General features: G+C 46.8%; 1 protein-coding gene across 8 annotated transcripts in view; it reads left to right on the top strand.

Annotated features, from left to right (window-relative positions):
• UIMC1 (ubiquitin interaction motif containing 1) overlaps positions 1–12,637 on the top strand; it is a 39,890-nt gene that overhangs the window by 22,104 nt on the left and 5,149 nt on the right. For all 8 annotated transcript variants that reach the window (XM_066329301.1, XM_066329302.1, XM_066329304.1 and 5 more), the window contains exons 6-9: positions 883–947; positions 3,426–3,514; positions 4,423–4,502; positions 7,711–7,879. In XM_066329301.1, the coding sequence (XP_066185398.1) occupies positions 883–947; positions 3,426–3,514; positions 4,423–4,502; positions 7,711–7,879 (403 nt within the window). The remainder of the gene's footprint in view (positions 1–882; positions 948–3,425; positions 3,515–4,422; positions 4,503–7,710; positions 7,880–12,637) is intronic.

Raw genomic sequence — 12,637 nt, 5'->3', positions numbered from 1 at the left:
CTCAAGGAAGGGGGAGGAAAACTCCTTGGGTTTCTTTGAGACCTAGCATGAGAAATTGTAGGCCTGATCTCAAGGACTGCTAATAAACCGTTGTAATTCCACCTGATTAGAGGATGGCAAGTGTAACATGTACACTGCAGAAGAAGAAAGGGATCTGGGTAATGACTGGCATGTTAGCCTGACCTCAGCAGTGCATAAGGCTTTTGAACAAATTTTAAAGGAAAGAACAAGTGGAGTCGTAGAGCTAAATGAAAAATGGGATAAAATGCACACAGATTTTCCAGCTGTAGAATGTGCAGGTTAATCTGTTCCCTTCCTTTGATGGGACAGCAGATTTCCCAGGCAAGAAAAATGCAACAGATTTTATCTCCAGGAAATTTCAGAAAAGTGCTTCTTATGGTCAAGCATTAGCTGTACCAGTTGATCAGGTCATTCTGGCTCAGGAAAATAAGTTCTAAAGTGGAGTAGGTGAGGGCTATTAGGGTACCTGGGGGAGTGCAGAGGACACTAAAAACCTTGGGTTGTTTCAGGCTCAGCACAGGTGGAGGTGGAGAAAAGCTATGATTGCTGCCTATGAATACATTGAAGTGGATACTGAGAATAGGCAGAGATGATGGGCAATGTTGGAAGGAGAGGATGGGCATGGACTGTCCAGGAACATGTCTAGGCAGCAAGGTAACAAAAAGGCTTTATTACAGGGAGCACCTTGCCAAAAGGAAGGATGGAGGAAAAAGCTGACTAGTTCCGGATGGATCCTGAGCCATTTTCAGATAAAAATATACAGCAGACTGGGTGCAATGTCATGGACAGAATCAAATGACCCAGCAGACCCCAGTCAGCTGTGCACATTGTTTTATATAACAGCAGAATTTTCTTTTCCAGCCTGCCCAGGTACTGCCTGCAGAGGACGTGCCTGAAGATGGGGAACCCATGCAAATTGCACAGAGGTGAGTAGGGTGTTCAGAGTGTGGGGCTCACAGCTTGTCTCTAGTGATATGGGCTTTTCCACTCTCCCTGGAGTATTGTGAGGTTCAGTTCTGCCACAGCTTGCTGCAAGGCTTGCTGGAAAGGCTGTCTGCAGTCACTGCTGTTAAGTATCTCTGGAAATATATGCTTTTGGAGCAGCATGGGAGAGGTGAGGCACAGCTGAGGAGAAGGGATCAGTTGCTGTTGTTTCTTTATAAGATGTGCAAGGTGCATTCTTGTACAAGGTGAAGGAGTTGCTCCTTGCCCTCTGAAGCTCCTGTGACATGGTGCAGTAAAGCCATGGGGAGCTGGAGGTGACTTACAGCGATGCCATCACGTGTCTGTCAGGGAAAGCGCACAGGCAGCACGGGGAAGGGTTTACTGGATTTCTGTGTGTATTTTTATGTTCTTGCCTTACTGCTGAAGAGGAAAGCAGGGAGGAGGAAGCCAGACGGCACTGCCTATCAGCCAAAGATAGAGTGCAGTGCTCCAGAAAAGCCACTTCAGCAGATGACAGGTGTGGGGCAAGTCAACATGATTTTCTTCAGATTTAAGCCTACTCCTCTTTTCCCTTTTTTTTTTTTCTTTTTCCTCTCCTTCCTGTGGGATGCAATTCCGCAGCAAAGGCTATGGAGAAGAAGGACAAATGGGAGAGGATTCAGGGAGCAAGTTACAAGAAAGGCCAGATAATGTCATGTTTTTAATTTGCTGGGTTTTATAATTTAAACCTGCTTTGGTACAAAACTGCCAACTTTCCTCTGATCTAACAGCGTTTGGCCTGAGCAGTTAATATCAATATGCAGAGTATGAAAATCCCTCTTGCTTGCACCTTTCTAACAAGCTTAAAACCTGCCTTGGGGAGCAGGAGGAACCTGCAGCTGCCTCTGCTGCTGAGGCTGATGAGCCTGTGACAGCCAAGCTCTGAGCTTGCGTAGAAGGCAGCGAGGTGTGCGCTCTGCAGCGCTGGCCTCCCGCCTGCTTAGGGCCTGAGAGCCCAGGATATGGAGGATGTGAAAGGAGAGGGGCTTCTTTCCTTTGGTGTAGCTGGTGTGGTTAGTCTGGGATATTCCCCAAGCTGCCCAGGAGCTCCTGGCTGCCTGCCTTGGGGTGGGATGCACCTGGCCCCTCCTCGAGCAGCTGGAACATCTGCAGCAAGGCAAGAAATGGCTGCAGTCTTTGCAGTTTTGTGCACATTAAGTGTTGCCATCTGGCTCCTGGTAGTTTGCCAGCACAGGCCTCTCTTGGGTATGGCTCAGGCACCCCAACTGACTGGCCTCAGCAACACTTAATAGGAAAACATGGCTCTGAGCTGTCTGGAGAGAGTGGAGCAGTTTAGGAAGTGCCAGTCTTGTGAAGAAATTGCCTTGCTTTCTGTGGGCTGCTCTCCCTGCTTGTTCCACACTTTGTACAGAGCATGGAAGATTGGGGTTTTAATAAATGATTATAGGCTTTGTTACCAGGAGATAGTTGGTGTAGCAAGAAATGTGGTTTGACTTCAAATTGATTAGCCCATTTTATAAATGTCATAGCAAGTTGTTTTGTGTGAGTTCTTTTGAAGAGAGCCCTGATGTTAGACACAGAGTAAAACACGCTCAGCCTGGATTCATAACAAATGCTTTGAGATGCTTTATTTAGAGAGAAAAGCCACTTGTGATTTCCTATCAGAATTTTGTTATTTATCATAAATCAGCAGTGGCTGTTCTCTCTTCTCTAAGGCCTGTGGTTGAGCTTAATAAATCTTGTGTTTGTCAGTGCGGGGATTCATGTTTTTAAAGTGTGTACTTGCATACTTGATCAGACTAATCAGAGAGCCACGCAAGGTGCAGAGTGTGTCAGCATGGGTGCCAGACTTACTCAGCAATGCCTGCCTGTGTCAGAAAGACACTGTGCAGTGAGGTGGGAGGAAAAAAAAAGAAGGAATCCAAAGGTCAAAATGAGAGGAGCAGTGCTGGGTGCTCCTCCGAGGAACCACTGTGCTAATGCTGTAAGGACTTTGCTGCAGGGAAAATGCCTTGTGTCACATCCATGCTGCTTTTGGATGCTGTGCACAGGGATAAGGGAGAAAATGAGCAGTGTGAGGAGGGAGAGGATAATGCAGGATAAAGGAGGTCTGTCTTTCTCCTGTGAGGATTTCCTTCCCCAGACAGAAAGAGGCACAGTGCTGGTACCTGCATAACTCCCACAGAGTCCCACAATTGTGAGCAGGTATTTTTGTTCCCTTGACAAGAGATAATGACCCTTTCTGCCTTTCTAGAAGAAAAAAAAATGTTCCCTTTGGGGCTTTTGCTTAGGATTGCATTTTAGACCCATATTTTGTTGTTATCCTGATCATTTCTGGCTGTCAGATATTGACCACTTGGAAATTATGGCATCGTCTGCTGTTCTGAACTGTGTGAGAAAGGCAGGTCTCCTCACACCTATTGGATTGGAGATTCATGTTATATTTATATTTTGAACAGCATCTCCACAATGACCCCACTTGGCAGTAAAAGGAGCCCAGATACTGCCACAGAAAACTCTGCTGAAGAAGAGATCTCTGTTTGCCCAGGTAAGAGGCACTTGAGACTGATATGAATTTTGTACCAGAAGTTACATGCTTAGGAAATTCAGAGAGAAGAGAATTTTCAAGTTATTTGAACAAAATGAGATTTCTTTCTCATCTTCATTTTTCAAGGCTAAAATTATTCAGGTAATTTAGTTTGATCCCCTAGTTTTGGACCCATTTCCTCTAAGACAGTTCTGTGACGGGATTGCTGGAGACTTGCTGAAGAGGCAACTGGATGTGCATTGGACATGGAGAGATCACTCAAAACAAGGTGTCTCTGCAGTGCAATCAGATTTTCAGATTTTTCAGTATCAAGATAATGTGCAAAGCATGAGAGCTGAAATAATGTTTGTTGTACGTTAATTGAACATGTTTGTGACTAAGGGGTTTTTCTTCCTTGGTCTCTCCTACCATTTTGAGATTTTCTGGTCCAGGGTTTTAAGTGAGAAAAATAATGAAGGGGCTGTTCCTGTTCACGAGCAGCTGTAGCAGATAGGTCACGGTGGTGTTTGGAGACATTTTATTGCTAATGAAGATATGGAGGTCTAAAGAAGGTGTGACTGTGAGACAGACCATGGAAGGGGAGCTCTGCTTGTCTCAATGTGAGAGCAGCTCTATTCTTGCTTTGTCTCCATCCCAGCAAGTGTCCCACGCACTTTCCCTGTGTCTAATCTCACTCCCCATGAAGCTACAAAGCTGCAGTGCCTTTATCCTCACACTACCATGCTGTGACTTTAACCCCTCATCTGGCTGTGTTGTTGCACTTTGTCTGATAACATTTTTGGCAAGTCTAAAGAATGTTTTGAAACTGTGAAAACTCTTTAAAAGCATTAAGGACTAAGCTACATCAACAAGTGAGGAGATAGTTGGGGGTTGCAAACCTGTGCTGATATGGAGGTGTTTTTCTGCAGAGACACAGCCAAGCCCACTGGAAGCTGTTGAGGAGGAGAGAGAAGAGCTCTGTTCAGACATCAGAGGTGCACCTTTGCAGGTAAAAGAGCTTGAAGTTGAAGGGTCCTGTTTCCAATCCTACCTTTTAGACCTTGATTCATCTGAGCTGTGCTGGCATTTCTCTTTGGTAGGTAGAAGCTTGGACTTAGGCTGTTTGGATCCTCACAAACAGCTCCCTCTTTGCTTTTCTCTACTGCTTCATATCTCCAGTCCCTTTTGGCTGAGGACTGCATGCAGCTGCTTCTGAAGCCTTTCAGTCCTATAGCTGGAGAGCTGTTATCAATTCCAGCCTGTTCTTTTATATCCCAATGCTGCTGAGCTGGAGGATGCCATCAGCGTGGGCGGCAGTGCTATTGCTTGCCCATGCTCTGGGGTACAAGCTGTGATGCTCAGCAGGATGCAGAGGGGACCCCAGGAGCATTAAGGGGAGTCTAAGTAAACCTCAGTCACTTATGCTGTCACCTGCTTTTCCCTGTTACAGTGCTCTGAACTCCAGTTTCCTCTCCACATATCATATCCAAGAGGCTAAGAGGAGAGTTTCAGCCAGAGTTCAGACTGGTATAAAGATGTGCTTGAAGTGTTGAGGGCTGATAGTGGTTTTCAGGCCAAGCAGAGTGTCCTGAGTCTGGGAATCTTAAGTTTTGTGCAGTAATAGTTAATAGCAATAGTAAGTCAGTGGCAGGGCCGTCCTCTTACCTCTTGCTGCAGATGTGCACTGTGTGCAGCCCCTTTCCCCGTGTTGTCACACCTGCACAGCAATTGCTTTGCAGCTGTCACTGAACCAACATCTGACTTCAGTTCCTGCTTCTGATAAAACTCTCTTTGTCTATTAATTTAGAGAGCGATATCAAAGGGGTTGCCAAGTACTCCTCTGGCGCAGGGTACGTGAATACAGAATCATACAGCTCTTGACAAGAGGGTTCATTTGTGGAAAGCTCATTCTGGGAGTTTGCAGCTTGTACAGCACGTCTGCAGTTCCAATGTCTCATTCTCACAGGCCTCTTAATAAACCATCTTCTGCTCTCATGTGCCTTTCATTCTGCAGGTATTTCCAAGCACTGCTCAGTCAATTAGGGACTGCAGCAAGGAGAGAGGCGGTCCTGGGCTGGCCACCAAAGCACATTCATGGCCCATTTGGCTGTGGCCAGGACACTGCCCTGTCCTCTTGTGCTTTGCAGAGGGTACCTTGTGTCTCACACCTCTGGTCTGGGTGGCACAAGATGGTGGGGAGTGGGTTCCTAGGGATTGTTTGACAACATTACGGTTGGCAGCAGGTCCCAGACCTCCAGGAAAACAGCAGAAACAGCTACCATGGCATCAGTGGTTTGCAGGAGCCAAGCAGAGACCACTGGGACCGACTTCTTCCTAGCAGATGCTGAGCCAGGACACAGGAGTCTTGTTGAGCTCAGCCTCTAGCGTTGCTCTTGGCTGGCTGTTGGCTGCAAGTACTATGTCTTGTAGGCAATTTCCTCTGTTAAAAAGCAGAGGCAACTGTCTCTGGCTCTGACAGGGGTGATTGGTTCTGCAGTTGAGGTTTTCCAGACTGTTACAGCAAGGTTTTGTACAAGCAGTCTTTTGTTACAGAATGTTGCATTTCCATTTAAAATTAGTAATTTACCGCTGAATGTAGGCGGGCAGAGTGTGCAGAATTGGTGATCTCCTAAGATTGCTTTAAAAAAGGCAGCTAGAAGGAGCAGTGCCTGCTGCTTTTCGCATCATATTTTTTATGTGTGTTGTCTGTGTAGCGCAGGTTTGATCTGATCATTCACATTTGACACATCTTGTTTTTTATGGCTCTTCAGTGTGATGCCCCACAGTGAGGACTTCACAAGATGTAACGACACTGAAATGTGAGAGAGGGGTACGAGTGTTAATGCTGTAAGTGATGTTCTTCAGCAGACTGTGTTTGGCTGGAGGAACTCTTATGGCAGCTCCTCTGCAGAAATTCAGGGCAGAGAGCCTCCCTGGGAATGAGGGATGTTCCTGGGGATCACTGTTGTAGCCTTTCAGCTGGTGTCAGGGAGAAATGCATTTTTGAGAGTCAGAATCTCAGGTTGAAGCCCAGTTCTGCAATTTTTGTCATAGCTCCTCTGAGTCAGTAAAGCACCCTCCTTCCCTTTAGGACATAAAAATTAGGATCAGATCTTCATTTGGGAAAGGAAGTAATAAACTGAGTAATACAGCAAAGCGCTCCAGTGGCACGGAGAATCTTGGCTGACCCCAATTACTGCTTCCCTGAAATGATACTGTTGGAGGGAAGCAGACAGCAGTTTTGCTGTGCACTGTCTACATGTCACTGCTTAGCTCTAAGAACGGAAACCTCTCCTGTATTATTTTTCTATAGGTTTCTCTACATGGTTAATATTTAAATAGCTTTTCTTAATCGTCGTGGGGAGGGGAAGGTTTTTTCTCAAATATGGAAAAATCTTACAGCAAGCCTGACTAGGCAGAGATGCAGTTATGAGTGAGATGGCTGCAGTCTGCTGCATTTGGGAATGTCTGTGGCATAGGGAGCAGGCTGGATCTCTGTGGGTTGGTAGTGGAGCACCTTTGCAGCTGTGTGACCAATGCAAAAAGAGAGTGCCAGTAAGTGGTAATGGCACCCTGAGAATGTACACATGCTGTGACATTCTGCCCTGGCGAAAAGCCTCTGCTAATAATTTTGTGTGACACAGGTTTTTAATGGTATTGCCTCTCTCCTTGATCGGTGTCCCCTCTCATGACTGCTCCAACCACCTCCTCTATAAAGGAGGAGCTTCCAGTGATCTCTTTGGGCTTCCTAACACCACAGCAGCCTCCTTTCATCCTGGGGGAAGCTGTGTTCCCAGACAATGCTGCCTGTGTAGCATGGATCATGTCCAGAAACTGATGAGCACAAGTCAGGTGTTGAACTCTTGCTTTGCCCCATGAATTTTCCATCAGTTTCGGTTCTGAGATTTCCTGATTAATGGAAGCTTTGCTGTTTTTCCACTGTAGTGCAGGTGATGTTTGCCTTAAACGGTGTGCATGGCTGTGCAGGGAGTTTCACCATGATTCAGAAGGACATGTTGCCTTTGCAAGAAGAATTAATTATTAGTGCAGTGCAATTTATTCAGCCAGTGGTGTTATTTCTGGGCACTATGCGATGAAGGAAGAATAAAACTTTCCAAGAAAATCTGAGTCTGCAGGATGGCAGGTAGCTACCAGACAGCGTGGAGCAAAGAAAGAGAAACAGCCCTGTTTGGCTAATTTTTCTTCTTCTTCCTTAGGTTGGTGGGGATGAAGATGCTGGCAGGACTGTGTCTGAGTGCAGTCCTACAGCTGCTGCCCGTGTGTCGTGCCCTCTGTGTGACCACGGCTTCCCAGCTGACGAGATCGAGGTGCACGCCATGTACTGCAACGGCATCGCGGGACCGGAGCCTGCCGAGGACGCTCCAGGTCTGCCAAGTGCTGCTTCCACGTGTTTGCTCCTCATGCTCACCCCCTTTCCCTGTTGTTACTTGGCAGGCAGGTGCTGCAGTCTTGTTTTTCTCAGGATGTTTGGCGTATGGGGAGGTTTGTTCACTCTGCCTTGTTGCATCTCCACGCTGCTCAGGAGAGTGTTATTGGAGGCTCTGGTATTACCAGCATCTCCTGCACAGACATAATTTCTGATTGACTTCACACAATAATTCACCACATCATCAGCTCCTGAATATTACCCCAGGATCTAGTCCTGGATGCTTCAAGCAATACTTATAAAATGTGTCCATTGTGTGCTTTGTTGAGGACCTGCAGAGAATGTGGCAGTGGTAGAAAATGGAAGGCTTGAACCATGTGGACAATTGTCCTTCAGGGCTCTTGAGAGGGGAGAATGTTCTGTACTGCTCTGAGAATGCCTGTGCTCTGCATGAAGTCTGACATTTGTATGTGCAGAAATGGCCTGTTCGAGTGGCAGAGACTGCAGGAAAGTTTCCCTCTTGTTTCACTAAAATTGCAAAATGATAACTGTCAATCTGGGAATGTGGATTTTTCTGCTTCATGTAAAGAGTGAGGCATGGAAGTACAGTCAGAATGCCCATATTAATCCTCTTTGTATTCTTTTTCATATCAGTTTTCCATAGCCAACCTTTGTAGAGCTTAAGTGAACAAATACACTGGTTGGTTATCAACATATTCAGTAAGTTATGTTTTAGCTGCTGCTTGAAATGTAAAATCTGTGTTAGCACAATGTCAGGTAATATCAAAGTAGTAGCTTGTAATAAGATTAACTTTTCAGGCTGTGAATATATAATTTTCAGTTACATACTGGGTTGTTAAATGCAACCTAAATCTACGATGTTTAAGCAATTTGAGCAAATCAGAGCTAGTACAAGAACTGTAACTTCTGCATTCCTCTAGCAGGAAAAAGTTTCACCAAGTAATCTTAATGCAGAGTTGATGTAGTTTTAAAATAAAAGATTCCTGCTATACTAAAGCTTTGGGGATGTAACATGGGTCCTGTCAAGATAACAGGAGCCAGAGCAGAGGCTGATACTGGCTGGTGCTTAATTTTGGTGGAAGGTTCTCTCTGCAGGCACAACCCAGTTACTGTTGCAAAGCACTTGGCTCAGGGAAATCACAAATTATCATAGTTCCTCTGCCATCCTCAAGACTGATAAAGGTCTTATTTGTGCTACAAAGGGGAGCAGAATTTTTAGTGTGCCTTTTAGCAGGAATGTCTTTGGCCTTGTGGTGTTCTGGTCCCTGGTGTGGCTGGACTGTGAGTGTATCCATTGATCCTGGGGAATCCCGACTGTGATCAGGAAAAGGCTTTGAATTCTTTGGCAGTGCAAGGGAATTTGTTCTTTTCTTTGGTCTTGGCTTTCAGCAGGACAGAGTTCAAGGCTGGCCTCTCCATTCTGCTTCCAGGCTAGTCTCCTTGGGGATGTTTGTAAGGGTAGTTATTTTGGAATTGCTACTCTGCTGTTCCTGCTTGTTCGGAACAATCCCCCTGTAAGAAAACCAGCCTGGAATAAAAGGGATTTTGCTCCGCAATAATGGCTGTAAGCAGAGCAATGGATCTGGGACAAAATCACAGTAATTTGAGTTTTCTATTGCTAGTTATTCTAGTATTTTCCCTGTAGAGACCAGGCTCTATTTGCCATAACAGTCTAAGACACCTGTGTTGTTTTCACCCAGACTCTTTGCAGTACCATGGGCTTCCCAGGCTTGGGCAGAATCCTGCCTGCCTGTGGGACTCTGGCTCCTGGGGCACCTTGGGCTGATTTCCAACAGCTGTTGGAAGGCAACTGTCACCCAGAGGGTTCTCAGCTGCTGGGCTAGTCTGTGGGATTTGGGTTGAATAGGCAGAGATGATGTTCAGCTCTGAGCAGAGGCCAAACAGGAGCCTGGCACAGCTGTGCAGGTACAAAAGGACTCTGTTTCCAGGGCTGTTACCTTGGCATCCACCACTAGCACAACATCCACAGGTAAAGCTAATGCATGGGGAGAAAAAAGATGTGAGAGAACTGTCTTCTGAAGCAAATGCCAGCTCCTGTGTGGGTCCAGAAGCTGTTTTCTACTGCTGCAGCACTGTGTGTTCTTGGCTGGCTGCTGGCTTCCTTGGGAGCACAGCAACAACAGCCTTATGTGAGAGAAGTCAAAGTTCTGCCCTCTAAGCCATGCCCTGATCTGTTAAAAAAAGTTTTCCTTTGGTGCACTGGGTCAGGGGTTCCTAGCTGGTCTTCAGATTTATTAATTGGACTTACTCTTGATGTCTCTAGAATTGCAGTCCTGCAGACTATAGCTGTCAGTGGTTTTCATTTTAATACTATGAAAGGATGGGTTCTTGCTGGTTTTACTTCTCTTCTTCCTTCTTCTAATCATGCACCAAAGTCTCTGTCTTAGGTCTCAGGAGGCCAGCTCAGTCTGGCTGATATCTAAGGGCAAGTTTTCAAATGAGCAGCTGGGCAAGATGAGCTACAGTTGCTTCCCTACGTACATGGTCACCCTGGCTGAATGCCCAGACCACCACATACCTGGGCAGCATGAAAATCTTATCATGAATTTCCACTTTCCTGTGATCTGAGTAAATAAAAAAGAAGAGCCTGATGTTAGCTGCTGTACCAGGCTGGAGAGGGCTGAGGTCCTGGGTTTCCAGCTCAGTGACTGGTGTTAATTCCAAGTGAATGAGTGGAGCTGTGGAGTTTCTGTGCCAGCTCCCTCTTTCTTCGTGCACTCAACTGAAGGGGCTCACTTGTGTGAGAGGGCTCTGCTGGAGTCACCACATCCATCGCCTGCTGCTGCTGCCAACACAGGGCTCCGCTGGTCTCAGTCTGGAAGCCAGTCTTGGCTGCAGCTGAGTACAGCAAATACTCTTGGGCTTTGTGACATACTCGATGCCTCTCACCCTCCATCTGCATGCATCCGACATTCTCAGTTCCCAGGCGAGCCCAGGAAAATGAGGATTTGGTATATCCCTTCCTCCCAAAGGCTCAAATGCAGTCTTGATGCAGCTGTCAGTCTTCAGCAGCGGCACTGGTGCCATTAAAAAGCTCTTGACATCAGTAGAAGTGGCACTGATAACGGCAGAAAGAGGAATGAAATGGGTGCAGAGCAAAACTGCATGGCTTCTGAGAAGGGACTAGATGCCATGAGCCAGACACAAATAGATCCTGCAGAGAAGTGGCACAGCTGGTAGTGAGCACAGGGAGCTGGTGGATCGAACCGCAGGTGGGCTGAGCAGGAAGGTGAGGAGCTCAGTGGCTCTGACCCCACAGCTCCACATGCCAGCCAGACCTGGGAGCCCCAGGAGGTGCCTGGGCTGAGTTTGCTGATAGCAAGGCCATACTGGGCAGGGTTTGCTGCTCTTCCCCAGGGTGAATGCTTGAGCCAAACAGGCCAAGAATGACTTGTCAACCAGAAGAAATGCCGAGTGAGGGAAAAGGTTGTTCTCGGGCCACGGAGTATGTCTGACCCAGCAAAGAGCATTGCATTTGGGAGAATTACAAGGCTCCTTTCACACAAGCAGGTCAGCAGTGCTCTGTGGTGGAGATTTCGCTTGTGGCAGTTATTTTCTTGTGTTCTGAGCCCCCTTCTTGGGGGCAACCAGCATGTTTTGGCAGGGGTTGTGCCTCACCAGCTGGCCTTGTTCTCTCTACTCTGCTGCTTCTTCCAGCAACACAGCTGAGGGTCTCCTCCTGGGCAGCTGCAGAGCTAGTCCCAGACATCTCTAATGGGCCCATTATGCCAGATGTGTTCACGGCTTTTGGAAGAAAATAGAACTGATTAACACCTGAGCTGGTGCACAAGGCTCGTTAAGGAATATTAACGAGCATACGCTGATTTGGAGAGCAGTTCTCACCACGCTGTCAAATATACATATTGGTTGGATTCTTGGGAGGCTGGATGGCTGGGGGTGGGGGTGGCCATTGTTACCAGTCTTCCTAGTCAGGCTGCCACTTCAAATCTGAGCCAAGCTGTGTTAAAAAGAGATGTTTTCTTTAGTTCCTGTGAGCAATGAGCTGTTGGTATCAGTCATCGCCTACGAGACAATACGCACATCCTAGGAAACGCTTGAGCTTGTTTCTTTAGCATGGTTGTCTCCCGTCAGCCCCAACAGTTCCTGATCACTTCACAGTACGTTGCTGGTTGTAGCTGCAGATCAGTGATTGCTGCTAAGGATAGGCAGTGTTGCATTGTGGATAGATATTGGGGTTGCCCAACACTCTGGAAATGGGGTTTTGCTAAAACCCGCAAGAATTTCCTTTGTTCCACGCAAAACTTTGTGCTTTGCTTTCTTTATCACAGATGAAGTACTAACAATAACAGGTTTGTTGTGCCTATACCTTAGAGTCAGACTTTTCTCCTCATGAGTATGGGAAGCAGTATCAGCAAGCCGTAAAACAGCTCCCTACATTGTCCCCTTAGCCAGCATGCCTGAGAGCACTTACTGTGACATCTGTTTTGGAGCTGGAGTCTTGAACGTCCCTGGTGAAGCAAGCTAAGCTATCTGAAATGTTCCCTGAGGATCTTTGCTGGTGGTATATCAACAGGAATACACTGAGAGGAATTCAACTGAAAGGGACAACACTCCAACGTGCTCCCTGCAGATGCCTGCAGAGCCAGTTGGGAAAGGCTGCTTGGGCTTGCTGAGGGAACAGAAATGGTGGGACCCATCATCAGCTGCTCAGCTGGGATCTCACTGGCTACCCACGTGTTGGAGCTTCTGGAGAG

This window comes from Sylvia atricapilla, chromosome 14, assembly GCF_009819655.1.
Source record: "Sylvia atricapilla isolate bSylAtr1 chromosome 14, bSylAtr1.pri, whole genome shotgun sequence".
NCBI lineage: Eukaryota > Metazoa > Chordata > Aves > Passeriformes > Sylviidae > Sylvia > Sylvia atricapilla.
The sequence above is the reverse complement of the archived record's forward strand: the minus strand, read 5'-3'. Positions and strand labels throughout refer to the sequence as shown.